The sequence below is a fragment of the Salvelinus namaycush genome, chromosome 27 (assembly GCF_016432855.1).
Source record: "Salvelinus namaycush isolate Seneca chromosome 27, SaNama_1.0, whole genome shotgun sequence".
In the NCBI taxonomy this organism is placed as follows: domain Eukaryota; kingdom Metazoa; phylum Chordata; class Actinopteri; order Salmoniformes; family Salmonidae; genus Salvelinus; species Salvelinus namaycush.
The window spans coordinates 12,267,744-12,294,580 of NC_052333.1; the positions used below are offsets into that span (position 1 = coordinate 12,267,744).

The 26,837-nt window shown below is 43.8% G+C and overlaps 1 protein-coding gene across 1 annotated transcript in view; it reads right to left on the bottom strand.

Annotated features, from left to right (window-relative positions):
- The window catches only part of LOC120022035 (potassium voltage-gated channel subfamily H member 8-like), a 74,911-nt gene that overhangs the window by 30,298 nt on the left and 17,776 nt on the right, over window positions 1–26,837 (bottom strand). Inside the window, exons 4-7 of the mRNA XM_038965832.1 lie at window positions 19,339–19,478; window positions 17,026–17,260; window positions 15,864–16,021; window positions 4,050–4,254 (exon numbers count right to left, since the gene is read on the bottom strand). Coding sequence (XP_038821760.1) covers window positions 4,050–4,254; window positions 15,864–16,021; window positions 17,026–17,260; window positions 19,339–19,478 — 738 coding nt within the window. The remainder of the gene's footprint in view (window positions 1–4,049; window positions 4,255–15,863; window positions 16,022–17,025; window positions 17,261–19,338; window positions 19,479–26,837) is intronic.

Consider the following 26,837-nt stretch of genomic DNA (forward strand, 5'->3'; position numbering starts at 1 on the left):
CCAGTTTATTCGACGTGTATTGTGAATTTGGGAATTTTTCGTTCCATGCGCCAAGAGTTCTTGGACATGTGCGCTCCACATGGCTAGCCAAAGTTGCTAATTCGACAGAAGAAATGGACATTCTAAAACAAAACAACGATTTATTGTGGAAATAGGACTCCTTGCACTACATTCTGATGGAAGATCATCAAAGGTAAGAGAATATTTATGATGTTATTTCGTATTTTTGTGGTTTATGTTGGCTCCAACAAGGCGGAGAATTGGTGGGCGCTGTCTCAGAATATTGCATGCTGTACTTTGTACTAAAGTTTTTTTTTTTTTAATCTAACACAGCGGTTGCATTAAGAACCAGTGTATCTTTCATTTGCTGTACAACATGTATTTTTTAGTAAAGTTTATGATGAGTTTTTTGGTTAGATTACGTGACTGTCCAAAATTTCTCCGGACAATTTGGTGCATTATGGCTACGTATTCACAATGTAAAACCACGATTTGTAGCTCTAAATATGCACATTTTCGAACAAAACATAAATGTATTGTATAACATGATGTTATAAGACTGTCATCTGATGAAGTTGTTCAAAGGTTAGTGATTAATTTTATCTCTATTTGTGGGTTTTGTGAAAGCTATGTTGGCGGTGAATAAATGGCGTTGTGTGTTTGGCTATTGTGGTGAGCTAATATAAATATATATTGTGTTTTCGCTGTAAAACACATAAAAAATCGGAAATATTGGCTGGATTCACAAGATGTTTATCTTTCATTTGCTGTACAACATGTATTTTTCATAAATGTTTTATGATGAGTATTTATGTATTTCACGTTGCTCTCTGTAATTATTCTGGCTGTTTTGGTGCTATTTGTGACGGTGGCTGCAATGTAAAACTACGATTTATACCTATAAATATGCACATTTTCGAACAAAACATAAATGTATTGTATAACATGATGTTATAAGACCGTCATCTGATGAAGTTGTTCAAAGGTTAGTGATTAATTTTATCTCTATTTGTGGGTTTTGTGAAAGCTATGTTGGCGGTGAATAAATGGCGTTGTGTGTTTGGCTATTGTGGTGAGCTAATATAAATATATATTGTGTTTTCGCTGTAAAACATTTTAAAAATCGGAAATGATGGCTGGATTCACAAGATGTTTATCTTTCATTTGCCTTATTGGACTTGTGATTTCATGAAATTATATTATATGATATCCCTGTGGCGCTAGGCTAGGCTATGCTAGTCAGCATTTTTGATGAGGATGATCCCGGATCCGGGATGGGGGGTCCGTAGAGGTTGTTTTGTACATTCAGTGTATATAGCATAATTGGAGCCCATAATTGGAGTCAACAATATAGTTTCTCTGAGCTGTCTCCACTGTATCCAGAACTGTGGATGCCTAACATACACACTGGAGTATTAGCAAGAACAAACAGAAAGGGCAGCTTGAACAAATGCCAGATGTGCTGGTCCATCTGAAGCCCAGTGGGTCGGTCTAAATTGGGGGTTTTGCGCAGAATGATCCTTATTTTAAATAATGGTAGCCTAATCCACCATTCTTTCCGCTGCAGGATGGTGGAAGCAGGCTAAAGTAATGGGCCTGTGTGTTAGAAACGTCCGGGATGATTTCTGGTCGCAATCCATCCCTGATACCAGGTACCTGATAACCAAAACGAATCCTAGGTCAGCTCCTATCTATGACGTGAGTGTTGAAACAATCAGCATGTCCCTGAGACCTCCACCAGACACTCAAGAATGGTAATTGGATATACCTCTCTCACTGACGTGGGATCAGCATTAGAATTCCATAATTGAGATACAGTGCATTAATCCTGCATGACACTGAGGCTCAGTTAATTGGAAAAACAGCATCAGCTTCTCATGGCCCCATCAATACTGACCCAGAATCAGTTTGGAGACATCAGGGAGAGGTAATTGAGAATAGAGTCTGCCTCATCGATACTGACTGGGGATCAGCCCTAGAGGCCTAATTATGTGTTGGACATTATGTGTTCAGGGGAAGCCTGGGGCCCGGCGACTAGTCATTACTGTGGGACTACGCTACTCTGTCAATCAAAACCCCAGAAACAAATAAAAACAGGACATGTTTTTGCCCAGTCACATTAAATTCCTTCCCCGTGCATGAATATTTTATAGTGTAATGAGTGTCTCATTAGAAATCAGTTGAATCAATAAAATAATCAACACAGCCATTAAAACTGCATAGCGAGATGCTGGTTGGGAAGCTAATAAACTCAGCAAAAAAAGAAACGCCACTTTTTCAGGACCCTGTCTTTCAAAGATAATTCGTAAAAATCCAAATAATTTCACAGATCTTCCTTGTAAAGGGTTTAAACACTGTTTCCCATGCTTGTTCAATGAACCATAAACAATTAATGAACATGCACCTGTGGAATGGTCGTTAAGACACTAACAGCTTACAGACGGTAGGCAATTAAGGTCACAGTTATGACAACTTAGGACACTAAAGAGGCCTTTCTACTGAATCTGAAAAATGCCAAAAGAAAGATGCCCAGGGTCCCTGCTCATCTGCGTGAACGTGCCTTGCATGCTGCAAGGAGGCATGAGGACTGCAGATGTGGCCAGGGCAATAAATTGCAATGTCCGTGCTGTGAGACGCCTAAGACAGCGCTACAGGGAGGCGGGACGGACAGCTGATCGTCCTCCCAGTGGCATACCACATGTAACAACACCTGCACAGGATCGGTACATCCAAACATCACACCTGCGGGACAGGTACAGGATGGCAACAACAACTGCCCGAGTTACACCAGGAATGCACAATCCCTCTATCAGTGCTCAGACTGTCCGCAATAGGCTGAGAGAGGCTGGACTGAGGGCTTGTAGGCCTGTTGTAAGGCAGGTCCTCACCTATGGGCACAAACCCACCGTCGCTGGACCAGACAGGACTTGCAAAAAGTGCTCTTCACTGACGAGTCGTGGTTTTGTCTCCCCAGGGGTGATGGTCGGATTCGCGTTCCACCGAGGCCTGTACTCTGGAGCGGGATCGATTTGGAGGTGGAGGGTCTGTCATGGTCTGGGACAGTGTGTCACAGCATCATCGGACTGAGCTTTTTGTCATTGCAGGCAATCTCAACGCTGTGCGTTACAGGGAAGACATCCTCCTCCCTCATGTGGTACCCTTCCTGCAGGCTCATCCTGACATGACACTCCAGCATGACAATGCCACCAGCCATACTGCTCGTTCTGTGCGTGATTTCCTGCAAGACAGGAATGTCAGTGTTCTGCCATGGCCAATGAAGAGCCCAGATCTCAATCCCATTGAGCACGTCTGGGACTTGTTGGATCGGAGGGTGAGGGCTAGGGCCATTCACCCCAGAAATGTCTGGGAACTTGCAGGTGCCTTGGTGGAAGAGTGGGGTAACATCTCACAGCAAGAACTGGCAAATCTGGTGCAGTCCATGAGGAGGAGATGCACTGCAGTACTTAATTCAACTCGTGGCCACACCAGGTACTGACTGTTACTTTTTTACTTTTTACTTTTGTGGAACTTGTTCAGTTTATGTCTCAGTTGTTGAATCTTATGTTCATACAAATATTTACACATGTTAAGTTTGCTGAAAATAAACGCAGTTGACAGTGAGAGGACATTTATTTTTTTGCTGAGTTTAGATGCTAGCCAAAAACAACCACACATAAGCCATGATATGCTGCCATGACCAGCTGACACTACTAACCAAAAACGCCCACCAAATGTCAGCACCATCCCTGAACCCCTCCAGACAGAACAAGCTGCTCACCAATGTCTGTCTCATCCATTGATGTTCATGGTCTCTAGCAAGGTAAATGATCCCGTCCCTGAACCCCTCCAGACAGAACTAGCCGCTTACCTGGCGATGCTCACCCCTCACTCTTCCACTTCTCTTCCTGACCCCTACTTTCCCCATCTCTGACGCCCCCCCCCCCCCCCCCCCCCACACCCCGTAAGACAGAACAAGCAGCTCACTGATGCAATACCCAACCAAATCCCTGATCCCCTCTCAGACAAAACTAGTCGCTCCCACCACTCACCGATGTCCCAGGAGTAGGCGTTTGCCTCCATCTCCTTCTTGCCGATGACGTACCAGATGCAGGCCATCCAGTGGGCCAGCAGGGCGAACATGGACATGAGCAGGGTGAGAACCACAGTGCTGTGCTGGGAGTACCGGTCCATCTTCTGGAGCAGACGCAGCAGCCGGAGCAGACGCACTGTCTTCAACAGGTGGACTACTGATACCTGGGTGGGGAATGAATGACAGGTGTGGTTCTATTACAGTAACAGCAGAGGAGGTACAGAGGGGAGCTAGTGGCAAGTGTCTTCATCATCCTCCTCATCATCATAACCTATTCAACCAAACAACACACCTTCTTGATCATACTACTCCTCCTCCTCATCATGACCAAAACCACCAACATAGCTAAACACATCATCACCCTCACCACCATCATTATCATCATCACAATCACCTTTATCACTATCATCACCATCATCACCTTTATCACTATCATCACCACCATCATTATCATCATCACCATCACCTTTATCATTATCATCACCATCATCATCACCATCATTATCATCATCACCACTATCATTATTATCATCACCATCATCATCACCATCATTATCATCATCACCACCATCATTATCATCATCACCACCATCATTATCATCAGCATAACCGCCATAATTATCATCAGCATCAGCATCACCACCATCATTATCATTATCACCATCACCACCATAATTATCATCACCATCATCATCAGCATCACCACCATCATTATCATCATCATCACCACCATTATCATCATCACCAACATCATTATCATCATCATCACCACCATCATTATCATCATCATCACCACCATCATTATCATCACCGCCATCATTATCATCAGCATCACCACCATCATTATCATCAGCATCACCACCATTTATCATCATCATCATGACCACCATCATTATCATCATCACCACAATCATTATCATCATCGCCACCATCATTATCATCATCATTATCATCATCGCCATCATTATCATCATCATCATCATCACCATCATCACCACCATCATTATCATCATCATCAACACCATCATTATCATCATCATCACCATCATCATCACCACATCATTCTCATCATCATCACCACCATCATTATCATCATCATCACCACCATCATTATCATCATCATCATCACCATCATCATTATCATCATCATCATCAACACCATCATTATCATCATCATCACCATCATCATCATCATCACCACATCACCACATCATCATCACCACCATCATTTTCATCACCCTCACCACCATCATTTTTATCACCATCACCACCATCATTACCATCACCATCACCAACATCGTTATCATCACCATCATCATCACTATATTTTAGAGTAGATCAGCAATATTAAATTCTTTAGAATGAGACCAACTGCATCATTAAAGCTCATGGTCATCATCACTCTTATAATCTTCAACGGGAATATAGTTCTCCTCCATGCTTTGATTAAATACAGTGCTGGATATTCTCACACTTCTTTAATTTCTTTGATATTTGAGTGCTTGGTGCTGAAGGCAATGTGAGAGAGAACGAGCTCAGAGAGTGATTTCCTGTCAACAGGAATGCATGAACACTGTGGATGCGATCTAAAGGGCACAGTATTGCCTATAGGTCCTACAGGCCCTGGTCAAATGTAGTGCACAATATTGGAAATAGGGTGCCATTTGGGACACATTGCGTCAGGGTTCCCCAACTGGCGGACCGCGGGCCGAATTTGGCCCATGGGTGATTTTATAGGGGCCTCCAAAGTTTTCTGAGCAAAAAATAAAAAATAAAGAAACACCAGCAAATCAGCTCCAAGTGATTTTAATTTTAGAACTTCATCATGAAGTATTCCCACACATAATAAAGATATATATATATATATATTATTTTATCTTTTATTTGACCTTTATTTAACTAGGCAAGTCAGTTAAGAACAAATTCTTATTTTCAATGATGGCCTAGGAACAGTGGGTTAACTGCCTTGATATATGTGATCTATACAAACGTAAGCAAGGTTTGAAATTATTATGTTTTAGTCAAATATTATATATGTTCTTCTTGTGGTCAATTTGAATTATTTTCCAGGCCCCTGACCATCAGCTCAAGAAAAAAACGTCCTGCAAGGAAATTAATTTGAGCAGCAATCTCCCTTTGTCGCCCAGGCAGACAGTAAAGCTCTAGCTCACTGCAGCAATGCTATAAACTCAGAACTACACATGCTGACACACACGAACGCGCGCGCACACGCACACACACACACACACACACACACTAAACCTTTGGCAATAAAGAAGTCCTGAGCCATAGAAAGTACACACACCTGTCTGAGGTCTCACGGTAATTGACCGTTATAAACACATATAGTGTCTCCAGGCCTCCACACATACAAGCCGCTGTTCCGCGCCTTTGGAACATCTACATTTAAAAAACTGTAATAAATCTATTTAATATACAACATCACAATGAATCCATTATTTATTTTAGTCAGGTCTAAAGAAACATTCTGATTAGAAGAACATGTATTTCAGAACACCGTAATATGAGTTGGCATACTGCAGTCCTATGTTTTCTGGCTATGCTCCATGCCATAGGCTGTAGGCTTGTTCATTTAGCTGACAAGATATGCTTATAAGTCCAATTACATTCTTTTATTTTTTATGATTTTATAGTGAGAAGAATATAATTGAACTTAGCCATATAAAATATAAATAATATTTTTCCCATTACGGAGCAAGTGCGCATACGAAGTGGCTATGTTGAGAGTAAAAGTGATCATTAGAAACATGTCTAATATGCTAGATGTAGAGTTATTTGGCAACTTTAGCTATGAATGATACAAACTTTAGAATGTCTTAGAAATCAAACATGTTTGGGCTGCATGATGCGACTACAGGCTATTGATGATTTGAGAAAGTAGCAAAAAAAAGCTTGATCTCTGTTCCTTGCCTCAGGCTGCACAGCTGTTCTCTCATCAAGTGATTATATTTTTACCCATCAGACTATTCTCAATTGAATCTTGTCTTTACTAATATGTAAGATTAGTTTAGATTTAGAATGGCACATTGTCAAATGGGCAGGAACAGGAGCAGGGGGAAAAATACATTTCATCTGTATGCACTGGAATAGCGAATGGAGGCTGCTTGCTTTCGAATCGGTCCGTTTTGTAGGCTACTTCGGTTTATAGAGGAGCATGTGCTTAATATGAGCAGCTGAGGAATAAATATAACAACACTTATTTCACTACATGAATCAACCTCTGTTGGAAGAGCATGCTCTCGCTGAGCTACAGGTGATATTCCGCCCAAACTCTGTATGCCATGGGCTCTCCAACCCTGTTCCTGCACCATCACCACCATCATCATCATCATCATCATCATCATCGTCATCACCTTTATCATTATCATCACCATCATCATCAGCTACCCAGTGCTTAATTTGGGAAACCAAGTGAAATCTGTTCGGGAACATCGATAGTAACATATTTTCGCAATGAAACATATTTCACTAAACTGTTGCGCGCTCAAGAAAGGAATATAGGACAGAGGAGCAGATGGAAACGCATGGTGGTGAGATATTCTGCATAGCTAAGGGGAATTTGTCACTCAATGAATTATGAAAATTAAATTAAATCACTATTACTAGGCATTTCAAAATCAAATACAAATTCACGAATTGTAGGCTAACTGTAAGCTTCCCGGCACAATCAATGAACCAACAGCATTGCTTAGGGCTGGCTATATGTTCTCTCCCAGACTCATGGATAGACATTTTGGAGCTTAGCATAAGGTAACCAGTCCATCCAGTATGCATAATAATATAGTCCACACTCAAAGGCCATTACTAGAATTTGTTTAATTTTGGAGTATAGGCTTGATCAATTATGTACCAAAGACATATTCATTTTGGAGCATAGGCTTGACCAATTATGTACCAAAGACATATTCATTTTGGAGCATAGGCTTGACCAATTATGTACAAAGACATATTCATTTTGGAGTATATGCTTGACCAATTATGTACCAAAGACATATTCATTTTGGAGTATAGGCTTGACCAATTATGTACCAAAGACATATTAATTTTGGAGTATAGGCTTGACCAATTATGTACCAAAGACATATTAATTTTGGAGTATAGGCTTGACCAGTTATGTACAAAGACATATTCATTTTGGAGTATAGGTTTGACCAATTATGTACCAAAGACATATTCATTTTGGAGTATAGGTTTGACCAATTATGTACCAAAGACATATTCATTTTGGAGTATAGGTTTGACCAATTATGTACCAAAGACATATTCATTTTGGAGTATAGGCTTGGCCAATTATGTACCAAAGACATAGGATGGGACCCTTTTTTTTCTAAAATGACATACCCAAATCTAACTGCCTGTAGCTCAGGACCTGAAACAAGGATATGCATATTCTGATACCATTTGAAAGGAAACCCTTTGAAGTTTGTGGAAATGTGAAATTAATGTAGGATAATATAACACATTAGATCTGGTAAAATATAATACAAAGAAAAAAACATGCATTTTATTTTTTATTTATTTGTATCCTCTTTAAAATGCAAGAGAAAGGCCATTATATCACTTAGGAGTCTAGGCACAATTTAGATTTTGGCCACTAGACGGCAGCAGTGTATGTGAAAAGTTTTAGACCGAATCAATGAACCATTGCATTAATGTTCAAAATGGTCAATTGATACATTTTCAAGTACATAACTATAGAGAACATACAAAAATGATATGGTAATAAAAAAATGTAAGTTTACACACTCCCAGGAATGTCATAAATGATGGATAATTAGCTTCCCTACAGAAAATACACTAACCTTCACACATTTAGATGGGGGGGAGGGGGGCGACAGGGGTTCAAACTGTAGAAACCAGTTCCTACATTTGAATATAAACATTTATTTTATCAAACAAAACTATGTTACATTTTATCTCTGGGAACCTCAGGATGACAAATGAGAGCCAGATTACTGAATGTAAGTACATTATTTACCTTCAGAGGTGAATGTATCAAACCAGTTTCCGTGATAAAAGTGTTTTGTTGTTGTGCACTCTCCTCAAACAATAGTATGGTCTTTTTTCACTGTAATAGCTACTATAAATTGGACAGTGCAGTTAGATTAACAAGAATTTAAGCTTTTTGCCCATATAAAACATGTCTATGTCCTGGGAAATATACTTCTTACTTACAACGTCTTGCTAATCACATTAGCGCACGTTAGCCCAACCGTCCCACGAGGGGGGGACACACCGATCCTGTAGAGGTCAAATCAGTTTTGTTGTGTGTGATATGCGGTTGGCTATATGCGGCACAAACATCATTTTAATTGCGTTTTTTTCTATGCATATGCATAAGCTTGAATATGCATATGGGAGTTTTTAATTAATCATCACCTTAGAAAGCACTGTCCATTTCATTGTGTTAGGCTTTGAAACAACATCCACAGCAAACACGTTTTACACTGTTTCAACCTGCTGTTGAACTTCTTTCTTCATATTGATCATCACAGTGAGGTGATAGGCCTACTGTTCTGATGATAAGTGTTTGATGTGATTTGATGTGATTTCATTTGCATTGATGTCAGAGTGGTTAAAGGGACAATAGAGTCCTGAGTACCAGGCCATTAGGACCAGATGGAGGGACAATAGAGCCCTGAGTACCAGGCCATTAGGACCTGATGGAGGGACAATAGAGTCCTGAGTACCAGGCCATTAGGATCAGATGGAGGGACAATAGAGTTCTGAGTACCAGGCCATTAGGACTTGATGGAGGGACACTAGAGCCATGAGTACCAGGCCATTAGGACCTGATGGAGGGACAATAGAGCCCTGAGTGCCAGGCCATTAGGGCCTGATGGAGGGACAATAGAGTCCTGAGTACCAGGCCATTAGGACCTGATGGAGGGACAATAGAGCCCTGAGTACCAGGCCATTAGGACCTGATGGAGGGACAATAGAGCCCTGAGTACCAGACCATTAGGACCTGATGGAGGGACAATAGAGCCCTGAGTACCAGACCATTAGGACCAGATGGAGGGACAATAGAGCCCTGAGTACCAAACCATTAGGACCAGATGGAGGGACAATAGATCCCTGAGTACCAGACCATTAGGACCTGATGGAGGGACAATAGAGCCCAGAGTACCAGGCCATTAGGACCTGATGGTAGTTAGTGAGTTGGGTACTACCAAAGTATGTCCAGAGCGCATAAAAGGAGATTTCTGTGACTTAACGGTCACGTGGAATTTTACTGCAGTCATGACTGCGTGGAGGTAATAACCTGTAACACCCCTAATCATACACTTCACCACAGGTGGGCTGTCGGTGTGTGATGAAAGTATTTTGTGTGTGTTTGCGCGTGTGCATTTGTGTGTGTAGAAAATCTTTATCTACTTACATATGCTTACACCTTTTTCTCCCTCTTTTTCTTTCGACCTTTCTCTCTCTCACACGCACACACTAATACACAAACACACCAATAAACACCTTATAGCAGCTTCCCAGACAGACTCCTGAATGTCACCCAGCAGCATCTGCTCCCCAGGCCAACACACACACACACACACACACACACACACACACACACACACACACACACACACACACACACACACACACACACACACACACACACACACACACACACCAAGATACTAGGCCAGTAATTGTTTAGAAAGGTAACAAAACAGAGATTAGGCAATTGCAACAAAGGGAGAAGGATGTGGGGGGAAATAGTGATGAAGGGGAAAGAGGGGGGGTTTAATAAAAACAGCTACCCTGGGTTATCAGTGGATCTCTACCCCATGTATCACTCCCCTACAGAGAGAACGAGAGAAAGAGAGACAGAGAGACAGAGAGACAGAGAGACAGAGACAGAGAGAGAGAGAGAGAGAGAGAGAGAGAGAGAGAGAGAGAGAGAGAGAGAGAGAGAGACCGAGAGAGACAGAGACAGAGACAGAGAGAGACAGAGACAGAGAGACAGAGAGAGAGAGAGACAGAGAGAGAGACCGAGAGAGAGACAGAGAGAGAGACAGAGAGAGAGAGAGAGAGAGAGAGAGAGAGAGAGAGAGAGAGAGAGAGAGAGAGAGAGAGAGAGAGAGAGAGAGAGAGAGAGAGACAGAGACAGAGAGACAGAGAGGCTGAGTTCACAAACCTGTTCTACTAACACACTGAAGCCTCAGGACCAGAACATCCAATCAATCATAATAAAACAACTTACAACATAATCAAAACAAAACTACATTGATTATTGGGAAGCACAAGCACAGAGCAAAATGCAGTGCTATCTGGCCCTAAATCGACAGTACACCGTGGCTAAATATTTGACCATGGTTACTGATCAAAACCTTAGAAAAACCTTGACAAAGTACAGGCTCAGTGAGCACAGCCTTGCCATTGAGAAGGGTAGACACAGGAAAACCTGGCTCCCTGTAGAGGAAAGGCTGTGCAACCACTGCACAATAGCAGAACCTGAGACGGAGCTGCATTTCCTGACAAAATGTCAAAAATATAAAACAATTAGAGAGTGTCATTTCCCCAAATTTGAAACTCTTATTCAAGGTTTCAAAGACCTCTCTGATGAGGATAGGCTACCAGTCCTGTTGGGGGAGGACGCAGAGAGCTGTGGGTTGGCAGCCCACTACATTGCTGCCTGCCATAAGTTGAGGGACAGTGTCTGACAGACCAATCAACCTGCACATGTCCTCTACTGTATGCTTATTGTTATTGTTGAATGTATGGTTATTTTGACCCTTGGTTATTGTTGTTACTGTTGTCCCGTTGACCATTTTGATTCTCATTTTTATATTGTAAATAAGCTTTGGCAATATGTACATTGTTACGTCATGCCAATAAAGCAAATTGAATTGAATTGAATTGAATTGAATTGAATTGAATTGAGAGAGACAGAGAGACAGACAGAGAGACAGAGAGAGAGAGTGACAGAGAGAGACAGAGAGAGAGACAGAGAGAGAGACAGAGAGAGAGAGTGACAGAGAGAGACAGAGAGAGAGACAGAGAGACAGAGAGAGAGAGCAGTGTCAGACTCCTCTTGAACACAGATGATTTATACATCTCTTAATACTTCCTTTGTCCAACTTATTCTTCATTCTGTTCTTCCATTTTCCATTTAGTTTTCAATTGCTCTTCCTCATCAGGTGTAAAATTACAATTTCATTACTATGGCTTTGCCCACAATGTTTTCCAAGGTAGTGCGGTAACAATCATTATCTCTCTCCCCCGAGCTCTACAACCTAATCAGAGAAGGCCATCTTCCCCTCTGATTCCGCACCATATTTGGTTTTTATTTATCTCTGTCATTCTCGTAAAACATTAAAGCAGTGACTCGGTCCTGCAGGTTCACTGCTCTACAAAATCTGTAGATTACGACCTTTCCTCACACAGGAAGCGGCGCAGGTCCTAATCCAGGCTTTTGTCATTCTCTGTTGGCTGGGCTCCCTGCTTGTGCCATCAAACTCCTGCAACTTATCCAGAACGCTGCACCCCGCCTGGTGTTCAACCTTCCCAAGTTCTCCCATGTCACCAGCTCCTTCCTCACACTCCACTGGCTTCCATTCAAAGCTCCCATCCACTACAAGACCATGGTGCTTACCTACGGAGCATAAAGAGGAACTACACCTCCCTACCTTCAGGCTATGCTCAAACCCTACACCCCAAGCCAAGCACTCCGTTCTGCCATCTTTGGTCTCTTGGCCCTTTCACCCCAAAGCTTTTCTCTGTCATGGCACCCCAATGGTGGAACCAGCATCCCCCTGAAGCTAGGACAGCAGAGTCCCTGCCCATCTTCCCAAAACACCTGAAACCCTACCTCTTCAAACAGTATCTTCAATTAATCACACTGACTTTGCTGATAACTACTTTATTGAGGGAAAATGTATTTGCTACGACTGTGATATGTGGTTGTCTCACCCAGCTATATTAAGATAAATGCACTAGTTGTAAGTCACTCTGGATAAGAGCATCTGCAAAATGACTAAATTGTCAAATGTAATGACATATATCAACCATCCCTCCAGGGCCTGCAGAACACATCATTCATAAGAGCTATAATCATCCCAGCAATAAAGTATTCATATGGAGATGAACTGCCCATGGCCTCAGTGGAATGATGGCACCATAACCACTAGAATCATTGCAGTGACCGTATCATAATAGCACTTGTCTATTGACCTTCTGAGCATCACAGTGTTGAATAGAAGTCATTGTTGTATACAGTAGACGTGGTGGGAATCAGGGGAATTTGAGGTGGTTAACCTGAGTCAATACGGTAGCATCTTGGAGGGATGAACCTGACTCCCACCCCTGCTTCAGTACAGACAATATAAACATGTTTCCCATGCCAATAAAGCCCTTGAATTGAATTGAATTGAGATGGTACCGGGAGGAGAAGATGGAGAAAGACAGAGGAAAGAGACGGGAAGGAAAGCAACAGAAAGGGACAAAGAAGAAGAAATAGAGAGACTGAAGAAAAAAGAAAAGGACAGAGGGAAGACAGAGAGAGAGAGTTAATTTCACGTTTGTATATTATCTACTTCATTTGCTTTGGCAATGTTAACATATGTTTCCCATGCCGATAACGCCCCTTGAATTGAATTGAATTGAGAGAGAGAATGAGTGAGATGGTACAGGGACTTTTTGTCTCATTCTGGTGAAATATGGCCTACAGCCTTAGCAGGGACATCACTCCAAAAGCTCAACAATTACCCTGCATGCCTGGACTCCCCTGGCGTCGCCCCCGCCGGCCCCCGGTGCCCACATGCTCAAACCAACCTCCTCTGGGACACCATGGTATTTCCACTAATAGAGTCTGGAACCAAGCAGGGCTTTTGCCTAGAGCACTGGAGCACCCTGTCATTATCTCTCTCTGTCTCTCTGTCTCTCTGTCTCTCTCTCTGTCTCTCTGTCTCTCTCTCTGTCTCTCTGTCTCTGTCTCTGTCTTCTCCCTTTCACTCTTGTGTCGTGTTCACTTCTTCTCTGTCATTGTTTAGTTTAGTGTATTTGATCATTTAAAACAAGGTACAGATACATAATTATTTATTTGATTAAGAATTATCAAGGATAAACACAAAATACTTCATTCCATTGTGGTTCTCTTTCATTATAGCATTTGGCAAGTTTGGCAAAAATGAAGCTTAAATGGCAGGTCAATTTGGTTATTTGGTCATATAGACACAACAATACTATACACAAATGAATGCTATTTGGTCATCATTGATGGGCTAGGAGGGATAACTCTGTATCTTCTCACCTTCTCTCTCTGTCTCTTTTTCTCGTGTTCTTTCTTTTCTCTGTCATTATGTATCTTTTCCCTCTCTTTTTCTCTCTCTCTCTCCATCCTGACCCAGTCTCAATTAGTCCCAGTGGGATTCCAGGGTTGATTTCCTGCTGTCCTATCATGGAGAAAGGAAACACACACATGGTTTACGTCTCTATCCTCCCTGTGTGTGTGTGTGTGTGTGTGTGTGTGTGTGCGTGCGTGCGTGCGTGCGTGCGTGCGTGCGTGCGTGCGTGCGTGCGTGCGTGCGTGTGTGTGCCTGCATTCGTGCGTGTCCCCAGTATATTGGACCAATTTGATTCAGTCACCCCAAAGCAAACAGAGAGGCAGAGGAGGAACCTTTTCTGACAGTCTTTCTCTCAATTACAGACCAGAGAGTGATACTTCCTGATCCCTATAATGAAACTAAACCACACAACCAATCAAAGCTCCCCAGCCACTTGAGCAGTGTTTCCCTTGGGTAATAAAATGCAACCGCTCTAAGTTCTATAGTTCTGCCATTCCACTATTCTCAATGAAACCATAGATATTATTATACTAGAATAGTAAAGGCTCTGATGGCACAATGTGATAGAACTGTGTTCCTTGTGCTGTATATGAAATCAATACACAGAAACATATGCATATAAAGTAATCAATGCTATCCATTCTTTTCAAATGCCACTTGTGTCTCAGCCCGGGTACTGTAAATACAATACCACTGTATTAGATATTGGATGTATCGAATTACCAATCAATCAAGAGACAGTTGTAAAACAGTAATTATAAACTGGGTGGTTCCAGCCCTGAACGCTGATTGGCTGACAGCCATGGTATATCATACTGTATACCACGGGTATGACAAAACATTTATTTTTACTGCTCTAATTACGTTGGTAACCAGTTTATAATAGCAATAAGGCACTTCGGGGGGTTGTGGTATATGGTCAATATAGCACGGCTAAGGGCTGTAACCAGGGACTCCTTGTTGCATCCTGCATAAGAACAGCCGTAGTATATTGGCCATATACCACACCCCTTCGTGCCTTATTGCTTAATTATATGATGTTACATTACAAACACAATATTGTGATTAAGTGTTTGTACAGTACTATGTTTTGGTGCTTTGAGCTAAATGTTTGAAAAGTTATTTATGAATAAAATGAATATCGTGTTGATTTCTTTAGGTATTGGACTTATTGGGAAACCAATCAATCATGAAACTCATTTACAGTACAATTACATCACTACGACATAACAAATGTGTGATGGAGTGTGCTTGGCAGATTTCATGTCTACATATTGTATTTTGAAAATCTAGTCCTTGCTAATTCAAGGGTTACAATATATCTTCTTCAGTGATTAGGCACAAAACATCACACATGCTCTCTAAAGCATTTCATTAGCTTTTTAAGTTAATGACAAAAAACACAACACAGCATCACAGTGATTTCATTGGCTAGAGGACCGCTACGGGGTAACCAATTGACTCACCACGCTGACTTTAAAGGCGTAGAGGAGGTCAAAGGGCAGCGCGGCGACCAGGTCGATGATGAACCACGTGGTCATGTAGTGGATGCAGATCAACCGTGCGTTGAAGATCACCTGACCAGACTTACTCACGTACGTGGTACGGAAACTGAACACAATGTCTGGGAGGGAGAGAGGGGAAAGTGAGAAGGAGAAAGGGGAAGAGAGAGAGAGAAAGAGAGGAAGAGAGTGGGAGGGACAGGGAGAGATAGAGAGGAAGAGAGAGAGAGAGAGAGAGAGGGAGAGAGAGAGAGAGAGAGATAGAGAGAGAGATAGAGAGGAAGAGAGAGGGAGCGAGAGGAAGAGAGAGGGAGAGAGCGAGAGGGAGAGAGATAGAGAGAGAGATAGAGAGGAAGAGAGAGGGAGAGAGAGGAAGAGAGAAAGAGGGAGAGAGATAGAGAGAGAGATAGAGAGGAAGAGAGAGGGAGAGAGAGGAAGAGAGAGGGAGAGAGCGAGAGGGAGAGAGATAGAGAGAGAGATAGAGAGGGAGAGAGAGGAAGAGAGAGGAAGAGAGAGGGAGAGAGAGGTGGGTGTAAGGTTATAGATCCATGACTTACTGTCAGATTATGTAATAAGTACACCCACTACAAGTGTCATAGGTTACTGAGCTGCTGGACCATAAACTATACACCCTGTCCCTAACCCTAACCCTGACCCTAACACTGTCCATAACCCTAACACTGTCCCTAACCCTAACCCTAACCCTAACACTGTCCCTAACCCTAGCCCTAACCCTAACTGGCCTGGCTACCTATCCACATCGTTCCGGCCAAACGCCACGCCTACTAACGTTTCTTCTCCACGCTGAGTCTGGATTTGATCTTTCCCCGATGACTTCTCGTATGCGAATACATTCAAATTGTTCTGATTGGTCGCAGAAACCGATGGGTTGGACCAGAGCCGATCTACACAAATCTTGAATCACGTAATTTTGATGTCAGCACAAACAACTTCTAGGATGTTATATTCAGACTGATGTATGAAGCGATCAATAGAGCAGCGGAATTACATTCAGGGTGAGTCACTAGGCAAAACCAAAGCCTAACCCCAAACCTAAACTCTGACCCCACTCCACTCCACCCAACCCCAAACTCCTCTCCCACACACATATGACCCTCCCCTATACCTATAATAAAGAGTATCTCCACGGCAACGTCGCTGACTGAAGTGCTCCTGGTGAGGTCATCGTCACCGATGAAGCAGACGTTGTAGGGCACTGTCACGGCAACGTAGAAGGTGGCCAGCAGGATCAGCCAATCCCAGCCTGCCTTGAAGGTGCTGAAGTGAAGCAGGATGAACTTGGACTTCTTGGCGTCCGCCACCTTGTACTCCGGCAGAGCAGGGGGGTCCCCGAACACATTCTGATTGGGTGAAAGGAGAGTGGAACACATTCTGATTGAATGAAAGGAAAAGGGGAACACATTCTGATGGGATGAAAGGAGAACACATTCTGGTTGGATTAAAGGAGAGCGGAACACATTCTGATTGGGTGAAAGAACAGGGGAACATTCTGATTGGATGAAAAGAGCGGGGGACATTCTGACTGGGTGAAAGGAGAGGGGAATACATTCTGATTGGATGAAAGGGGAACACATTCTGACTGGATGAAAGGACAGGGGATGGGGGATGAGGGTTCAATAATAATTTTGTTGAAGTAGTCAGAGTCGAAGAACACTGATATGCTTCTGTGTGAAGGGGGGTGGAGGGTTGGAGGAGTTAGAATCAAGAAAACAGATTAGAAACGTATCCAAGATGTATATATTTATTTCAGTTGGGGCAGTCCCCCACTTATTTTTTTAGCTTTATTGAAGAGATAGTACACTGTTAAAAGACGGGGAGTAGGAGTGGGCAGGTTTCAAACCCATGTCAACTCTGGCATACATGTGTGCCGGGGTCAGCAGCTATAACGCTGGACCACACAAGTCACACTAAAACTCATTGGTAGAAAAAAAGGATAGGACCATCCCCTAAAACATTGTTGCTATGATTTGAGTAAAGTAGTGGCAGGTGCTCTCATCGCTGTTATTTGTTTGTTATTATGGTGTGTAGAGTTTGTTGTTAGGGTGTGTAGTGTTGGTTGTTAGGGTGTGTAATGTTTGTTGTTAGGGTGTGTAGTGTTGGTTATTATGGTGTGTAGTGTTGGTTATTATGGTGTGTAGTGTTGGTTGTTAGGGTGAGTATGGTTGGTTCTTATGGTGTGTAGTGTTGGTTGTTAGGGTGAGTAGTGTTTGTTGTTATGGTGTGTAATGTTTGTTGTTAGGGTGTGTAGTGTTGGTTATTATGGTGTGTAGTGTTGGTTATTATGGTGTGTAGTGTTGGTTGTTAGGGTGAGTATTGTTGGTTGTTATGGTGAGTAGTGTTGGTTGTTATGGTGAGTAGTGTTGGTTGTTAGGGTGTGTAGTGTTGGTTATTATGGTGTGTAGTGTTGGTTATTATGGTGTGTAGTGTTGGTTGTTAGGGTGAGTAGTGTTGGTTGTTATGGTGAGTAGTGTTGGTTGTTAGGGTGTGTAGTGTTGGTTGTTAGGGTGTGTAGTGTTGGTTGTTATGGTGAGTAGTGTTGGTTGTTAGGGTGTGTAGTGTTGGTTGTTAGGGTGTGTAGTGTTTGTTGTTAGGGTGAGTATTGTTGGTTGTTATGGTGAGTAGTGTTGGTTGTTAGGGTGTGTAGTGTTGGTTGTTAGGGTGTGTAGTGTTGGTTGTTAGGGTGAGTAGTGTTTGTTGTTATGGTGTGTAATGTTTGTTGTTAGGGTGTGTAGTGTTGGTTATTATGGTGTGTAGTGTTGGTTATTATGGTGTGTAGTGTTGGTTGTTAGGGTGAGTATTGTTGGTTGTTATGGTGAGTAGTGTTGGTTGTTAGGGTGTGTAGTGTTGGTTATTATGGTGTGTAGTGTTGGTTATTATGGTGTGTAGTGTTGGTTGTTAGGGTGAGTAGTGTTGGTTGTTATGGTGAGTAGTGTTGGTTGTTAGGGTGTGTAGTGTTGGTTGTTAGGGTGTGTAGTGTTGGTTGTTATGGTGAGTAGTGTTGGTTGTTAGGGTGTGTAGTGTTGGTTGTTAGGGTGTGTAGTGTTTGTTGTTAGGGTGTGTAGTGTTTGTTGTTAGGGTGTGTAATGTTTGTTGTTAGGGTGTGTAATGTTTGTTGTTAGGCTGTGTAGTGTGGGTTGTTAGGGTGTGTAATGTTTGTTGTTAGGGTGTGTAGTGTTGGTTGTTATGGTGTGTAGTGTTGGTTATTATGGTGTATAATGTTTGTTGTTAGGGTGTGTAATGTTTGTTGTTATGGTGTGTAATGTTAGTTGTTAGGGTGTGTAGTGTTGGTTGTTATGGTGTGTAGAGTTTGTTGTTATGGTGTGTAATGTTTGTTGTTATTGTTGTTAGGGTGTGTAGTGTTTGTTGTTAGGGTGTGTAGTGTTGGTTGTGAGGGTGAGTCATTTAAGGTGTGTTTTACCTTGTTGAGTTTGATCTTGCTCTTCTTCTTCTTGTTGACTTTGCTGTGGAGGTGACCAGAGATGTGGTAGAGTACAGTACTGCTCCGCAGACGAGTAGAGCTGAATGAAGAACCAGTCTTCACCCGTCCTCGTCGGCACTCTACACACACACACACACACACACACACACACACACACACACACACACACACACACACACACACACACACACACACACACACACACACACACAGTATTATTGTACAACCACATGCCCCCCTAGGAAATCTCATAGAAAACTGAGGAAAGAAATAGGAGGAAATCATTATGTTTGGATGAAATGTTTAATATCCAACACTGGTTACAGTGACAATGAATACGTATAAAATTAAATCACAGTTTGTACACAGATTTGCAGATGTTATCGTAAGTGCTTTGAAATGCTTATGTTTCTAGCTCCAACAACGCAGCAATATCTAGTAACATAATAACAATACACACATAATCCATACATTAATATCTAGTAACAAAATAACAATACGCACATAATCCATACATTAATATCTAGTAATATAATAACAATACGCACATAATCCATACATTAATATCTAGTAATATAATAACAATACGCACATAATCCATACATTAATATCTAGTAATATAATAACAATACGCACATAATCCATACATTAATATCTAGTAATATAATAACAATACGCACATAATCCATACATTAATATCTAGTAACATAATAACAATACGCACATAATCCATACATTAATATCTAGTGATATAATAACAATACACACATCATCCAAAAGTAAAAACTAAAAAGAATAAGAAATTAAGACATCAGAATGAGAAATGTCATAGTCCTGAATACATATACATATATATGTATGTGACGGTGTGTACAGACAGTATGGACAGTATACAAATAGAAAAGGTATGTACAGCAGTAGTTATATAGGATGAGCCTTAACTAGAATACAGTATATGCATACAGCGCATTTGGAAAGTATTCAGGAAGAAGAGGAACCAGTTAAAAAAAGCATGATCTTCTACAAGGCAGAGAGAGATAGGACTCCCTATGAACATGTGTAATGTATGTTATCCATACATCTGATAGAGACGAGGGAAGGGAGGAAAGAAAGGGCAGGGGGTAACATTTTGTTACGTTAAAGCCTTATTCTAAAATTGATTAAATAATTTTTATCCCTCATCAATCTAAACACAATACCCCATAATGACAAAGCAAAATCCGTTGTTTTGAAATTTGAGCAAATTTATCAAATAAAAAAACTGAAATATTACATTTACATAAGTATTCAGACCCTTCACTCAGTGCTTTGTTGAAGCACCTTTGGCAGCAATTACAGCATCAAGTCTTATTGGGTGTGACGCTACAAGCTTGGCACACCTATTTCTCCCATTCTTCTCTGCAGATCCTCTCAAGCTTTGTCAGGTTGGATGGGGAGCGTCGCTGCACAGCTATTTTCAGGTCTCTCCAGAGATGTTTGAGTCCAGGCTCTGGCTGAGCCACTCAATGACATTCATAGACTTGTTCACGAGGCCACTCCAGGATTGTCTTGGATGTCTGCATAGGGTCGTTGTCCTGTTGGAAGGTGAACCTTCACCCCAGTCTGAGGTTGTAAACCTCTGGAGCAGGTTTACATCAAGGATCTCTCTGTACTTTGCTTCGCTCATCTTTCCCTAGATCCTGACTAGTCTCCCAGTCACTGCGGCAGAAAAAAATCCCCACAGCATGATTGTGCCGCCACCATGTTTCACCATAGGGATGGTGCCAGGTTTCCTCCAGATGTGATGCTTGGCATTCAGGCCAAAGAGTTCATACTTGGTTTCATCAGACCAGAGAATCTTGTTTCTCATGGTCTGAGAGTCCTTTAGGTGCCTTTTATCAAACTCCAAGAGGGCTGTCATGTGCCTTTTACTGAGGAGTGGCTTCCATCAGGCCACTCTACCATAAAGGCCTGATTGGTGGTGCTGCAGAGATGGTTGTCCTTCTGGAAGGTTCTCCCATCTCCACAGAGGAACTCTGGAGCTCTGTCAGAGTGACCATCGGGTTCACCTCCCTTACCAAGTCCCTTCTCCCCCGATTGCTCAGTTTGGCCAGGTGGCCAGCTCTAGGAAGAGTCTTGGTGGTTCTAAACTTCTTCCATTTAAGAATGATGGAGGCCACTGTGTTCTTGGGGACCTTCAATGTTGCAGATATTTGTTGGTACCCTTCCACAGATCTGTGCCTCGACACAATCCTGTCTCAGAGCTTTGCTCTGACATGCACTATCAGGTGTGGGACCTTATATAGACAGGTGTGTGCCTTTCCAAATCATGTCCAATCAATTTGTAGAAACATCTCAAGGATGATCAATGGAAACAGGATGCACCTGAGCTCAATTTTGTGTCTCATAGCAAAGGGTTTGAAAACATATGTAAATAAGGTATTTCTGTATTTTGTTTTTAATAAATTTGCAAACATTTCAAAAAAACATTTTCACTTTGTAATTATGGGGTATTGTTTGTAGATTGATGAGGGGAAACAATTATGTAATCAATTTTAGAATAAGGCTGTAATGTAACAAAATATGGAAAAGGGGAAGGGGTCTGAATACTTTGCAAATGCACTCTACATATGAAGTGGGTAAAACAGCATGTAAACATTATAAAAGTGACCAGTGTTCAATGACTCTTTGTAAATAGGGCAGCTGTCTCTAAGGTGCAGGGTAGAGTACTGGGTGCTAGCCGGCTAGTGACAATCTCTAAGGTTCAGGGTAGAGTACTGGGTGCTAGCCGGCTAGTGACAATCTCTAAGGTTCAGGGTAGAGTACTGGGTGCTAGCCGGCTAGTGACAATCTCTAAGGTGCAGGGTAGAGTACTGGGTGCTAGCCGGCTAGTGACAATCTCTAAGGTGCAGGGTAGAGTACTGGATGCTAGCCGGCTAATGACAATCTCTAAGGTGCAGGGTAGAGTACTGGGTGCTAGCCGGCTAGTGACAATCTCTAAGGTGCAGGGTAGAGTACTGGGTGCTAGCCGGCTAGTGACAATCTCTAAGGTGCAGGGTAGAGTACTGGATGCTAGCCGGCTAATGACAATCTCTAAGGTGCAGGGTAGAGTACTGGGTGCTAGCCGGCTAGTGACAATCTCTAAGGTGCAGGGTAGAGTACTGGGTGCTAGCCGGCTAGTGACAATCTCTAAGGTGCAGGGTAGAGTACTGGGTGCTAGCCGGCTAGTGACAATCTCTAAGGTTCAGCGCAGGGTATTTGGGCAGAAGCTGGCTAGTGATTACAAGGTTTCACTGCTAACCTACAAAGCATTACATGGGCTTGCTCCTACCTATCTTTCCGTACATACCTACACAAACGCTACGGTCACAAGACGCAGGCCTCCAATTGTCCCTAGGATTTCGAAGCAAATAGCTGGAGGCAGGGCTTTCTCCTATAGAGCTCCATTTTTATGGAATGGTCTGCCTACCCATGTGAGAGACTCAGATTCGGTCTCAACCTTTAAGTCTTAATTGAAGACTCATCTCTTCAGTAGGTCCTATGATTGAGTGTAGTCTGGCCCAGGAGTGTGAAGGTGAACGGAAAGGCACTGGAGCAACGAACCGCCCTTGCTGTCTCTGCCTGGCCGGTTCCCCTCTCTCTACTGGGATTCTCTGCCTCTAACCCTATTACAGGGGCTCAGTTACTGGCTTAATGGTGCTCTTCCATGCCGTCCCTAGGAGGGGTGCGTCACTTGAGTGCGTTGAGTCACTGACGTGGTCTTCCTGTCTGGGTTGGCGCCCCCCCTTGGGTTGTGCCATGGCGGAGATCTTTGTGGGCTATATTTGGCCGTGTATCAGGATGATAAGTTGGTGGTTGACGATATCCCTTTAGTGGTGTGGGGGCTGTGCTTTGGCAAAGTGGGTGGGGTCATATCCTGCCTGTTTGGCCCTGTCCGGGGGTATCATCGGATGGGGCCACAGTGTCTCCTGACCCATCCTGTCTCAGCCTCCAGTATTTATGCTGCAGTAGTTTATGTGTCGGGGGGCTAGGGTCAGTCTGTTATATCTGGAGTATTTCTCCTGTCTTATCCGGTGTCCTGTGTGAATTTAAGTATGCTCTCTCTAATTCTGTCTTTCTTTCTTTCTCTCTCTAGGAGGACATGAGCCCTAGGACCATGCCTCAGGACTACCTGGCATGATGACTCCTTGTTGTCCCCAGTCCACCTGGCCGTGCTGCTGCTCCAGTTTCAACTCTTCTGCCTGCGGCTATGGAACCCTGACCTGTTCACTGTGATTACTATTATTTGACCATGCTGGTCATTTATGAACATTTGAACATCTTGGCCATGTTCTGTTATAATCTCCACCCAGCACAGCCAGAAGAGGACTGGCCACCCCTCATAGCCTGGTTCCTCTCTAGATTTCTTCCTAGGTTTTGGCATTCCTGGGGAGTTTTTCCTAGCCACCGTGCTTCTACACCTGCATTGCTTGCTGTTTGGGGTTTTAGGCTGAGTTTCTGTACAGCACTTTGAGATATCAGCTGATGTAAGAAGGGCTATATAAATACATTTGATTTGATTTGATGGCTGTTTAACAGTCTGATGGCCTGGTGATAGAAGCTGTTTATCAGTCTCGGTCCCAGATTTAATGCACTTGTATTGTCTCCGCCTTCTAAATGGCAGCAGGGTAAACAGGCCGTGGCTGAGGACCTTGATGATCTTTTATTTGATTGAACCTTTATTTAAGTAGGAAAGTCAGTTAAGAAGAAATTCTTATTTTACAATGGCGGCCTAACCCGGCCAAACCCTCCCCTAACTCAGACGACGCTGGGCCAATTGTGCGCCGCCCTATGGGACTCCCGATCACGGCCAGTTGAGATACAGCCCGGGATTGAATCAGGGTCAGTAGTGACGCCTCTAGAACTGAGATGCTTACATAGGTATTCCTCATATCCAGATGGGATAGGGCAGTGTGCAGTGCCACTCGGGAGCCCTTCTTGGCCTTGCTGTGACACCGGGTGCTATAGATGTCCTGGAGGGCAGGCAATGTGCCCCCAATGATGCGTTGGGCTAACCACACCACCCTCTGGAGAGCCCTGGGGTTGCAGCCGGTGTAGTTGCCGTACCAGGCGGTGATACAGCCCGACAGAATGCTCTCGATGGTGCATATGTAGATGTTCCTGAGGGTCTTGGGCATCAAGACAAATTTCTTCAGCCTCCAGAGGTTGAAGAGGTGCTGTTGGGCTATCGGTGTGAAGGGACCATTTCAGATCCTCAGTGATGTGCGTGACTAGGAACTTGAAGCTTTTGACCCTTTCTACTGCGGCCCCATCGATGTGGATGGGGGGCGTGCTCTCTCTGCTGTCTCCTGCTGTCAAGTGTTGTGTTGTCAAAAACTTGATGATTGAGTTGGAGACGTGCGTGAATAGGGAGTACAGGAGGGGGCTGAGCACACACCCCTGTGGGGCCTCTGTGTTGAGGATCAGCGTGGCGAAGGTGTTGTTCCCTACCTTCACCACATGGGGTCGGCCCATCAAGAAGTCTAGGACCCAGTTGCACAGGCTGGTGTTTAAACCCAGAGATGGCATGAGAGAGGATGAGGTATGGAAAGAAGAGATGTAAAGAGAGAGGGAGACAGAGGAGCAGGTACGGACAGGAGAGATGGTATGAGAAAGGGGGAGAGAGGAGGAGGTACAAACAGAAAATATGGAAAGAGAGAGACAGAGAGAGGAGGAGGTATGGAAAGAGGAGATGGAAAGAGAGAGGGGGAAAGAGGAGGCGGTACTGACAGAAGAGATGGAAAGAGTGAGGGGGAGAGAGGAGGTACAGAAAGAAGAGGTGGAAAGTGAGAGGGATGCTAGAGGAGGCAGTATGAAGAGTAGAGATGGAAAGAGAAAGAGAAAGTGAGAGATAAAGGTGGAACAGGGAAACAGGGGGAGAAGGGAACAGGGAAACAGGGAGAGAAGATAGGGAGGGAGGGACAGAGAGGTAGGTAGGAAGAGATGGGGGGGGGGGGGACAGAGAGCTATATAGGGAGAAATATGGAGGGAGGGACATAGAGGTAGGTAGGGAAAGATGGGGAGGGAAGGATATAGAGGTAGGTAGGGAGAGATGGGGAGGGAGGGAGGGGGGAGGGAAGGAAGGAAGGACAAAGAGGTAGGTAGGAAGAGATGGGGAGAGGGAGAGGGACAGAGAGGTAGGTAGGGAGAGATGGGGAGGGAGGGACACAAAGGTAGGTAGGGAGAGATGGGTAGGGAGGGAGGGACAGAGAGGTAGGCAGGGAGAGATGGGGAGGGAGGGAGGGAGGGACAGAAAGGTAGGTAGGGAGAGATGGGTAGGGAGGGAGGGACAGAGAGGTAGGTAGGGAGAGAGCGAGGGAGGGAGGGGAGAGAGAGGTAGGTAGGGAGAGAGGGAGGGAGGGGAAAGAGAGGTAGGTAGGGAGAGAGGGGGAGGGGGAGAGGGACAGAGAGGTAGGTAGGGAGAGATGGGCGAGGGAGGGACAAAGAGGTAGGTAGGGAGAGATGGGGAGGGGGAAAGGGACAGAGAGTTAGGTAGGGAGGGAGGGAGGGACAGAGAGGTAGTTAGGTAGGTAGGTAGGGAGGTAGGTAGGGAGGGAGGGAGGGAGGGAGGGAGGGAGGGAGGTAGGGAGGGAGGGAGGGAGGGAGGGAGGGAGGGAGGTTGTTGATGACAAAACGGATGGCACTGTGATAGACTGCATCCAGTTTGCTGAGTAGAGTATTGGAAGCTATTTTGTAAATGACATCGCCGAAGTCGAGGATCGGTAGGATATTCAGTTTTATGAGGGTATGTTTGGCGGCGTGAGTGAAGGAGGCTTTGTTGTGAAATAGGAAGCCGATTCTAAATTTAATTTTGGATTGGAGATGTTTAATATAAGTCTGGAAGGAGAGTTTACAGTCTAGCCAGACACCTAGGTATTTATAGTTGTCCACATATTCTAAGTCAGAACCGTCCAGAGTAGTGATGCTAGCGGGCGGGTGCGGGCAGCGGGCGGGTGCGGGCAGCGAACGGTTGAAAAGCATGCATTTGGTTTTACTAGCGTTTAAGAGCAGTTGGAGGGAGGGACAAAGAGGTAGGTAGGGAGAGATGGGGAGAGGGAGAGGGACAGAGAGGTAGGTAGGGAGAGATGGGGAAAGAGAGACAAATGCGAAGGTGGGAACAGGGGAGGGAGGGAGGGAGGGAGGGAGGGAGGGAGGGAGGGAGGGAGGGAGGGAGGGAGGGAGGGAGGGAGGGGTTGTTGACACAGAGATTGGGGTCCCCTGTTCGGCACACATTGTCCAACAATGTCCAATTGTGTGTGTGTGCGTGTGCGTGTGCGTGTGCGTGTGTGCGTGTGTGCGTGTGTGTGTGTGCGTGGGTGCGTGCGTGCGTGCGTGTGTGTGTGTGCGTGTGTTTGTGTGTGTGCGTGTGTTTGTTAAAATGGGTTTCCCTTGCCTGGATTGAGATGATTTGTGTATTGTTTTTACAACACTGACAAAAACAGACACTTCTGCAGAGCTGT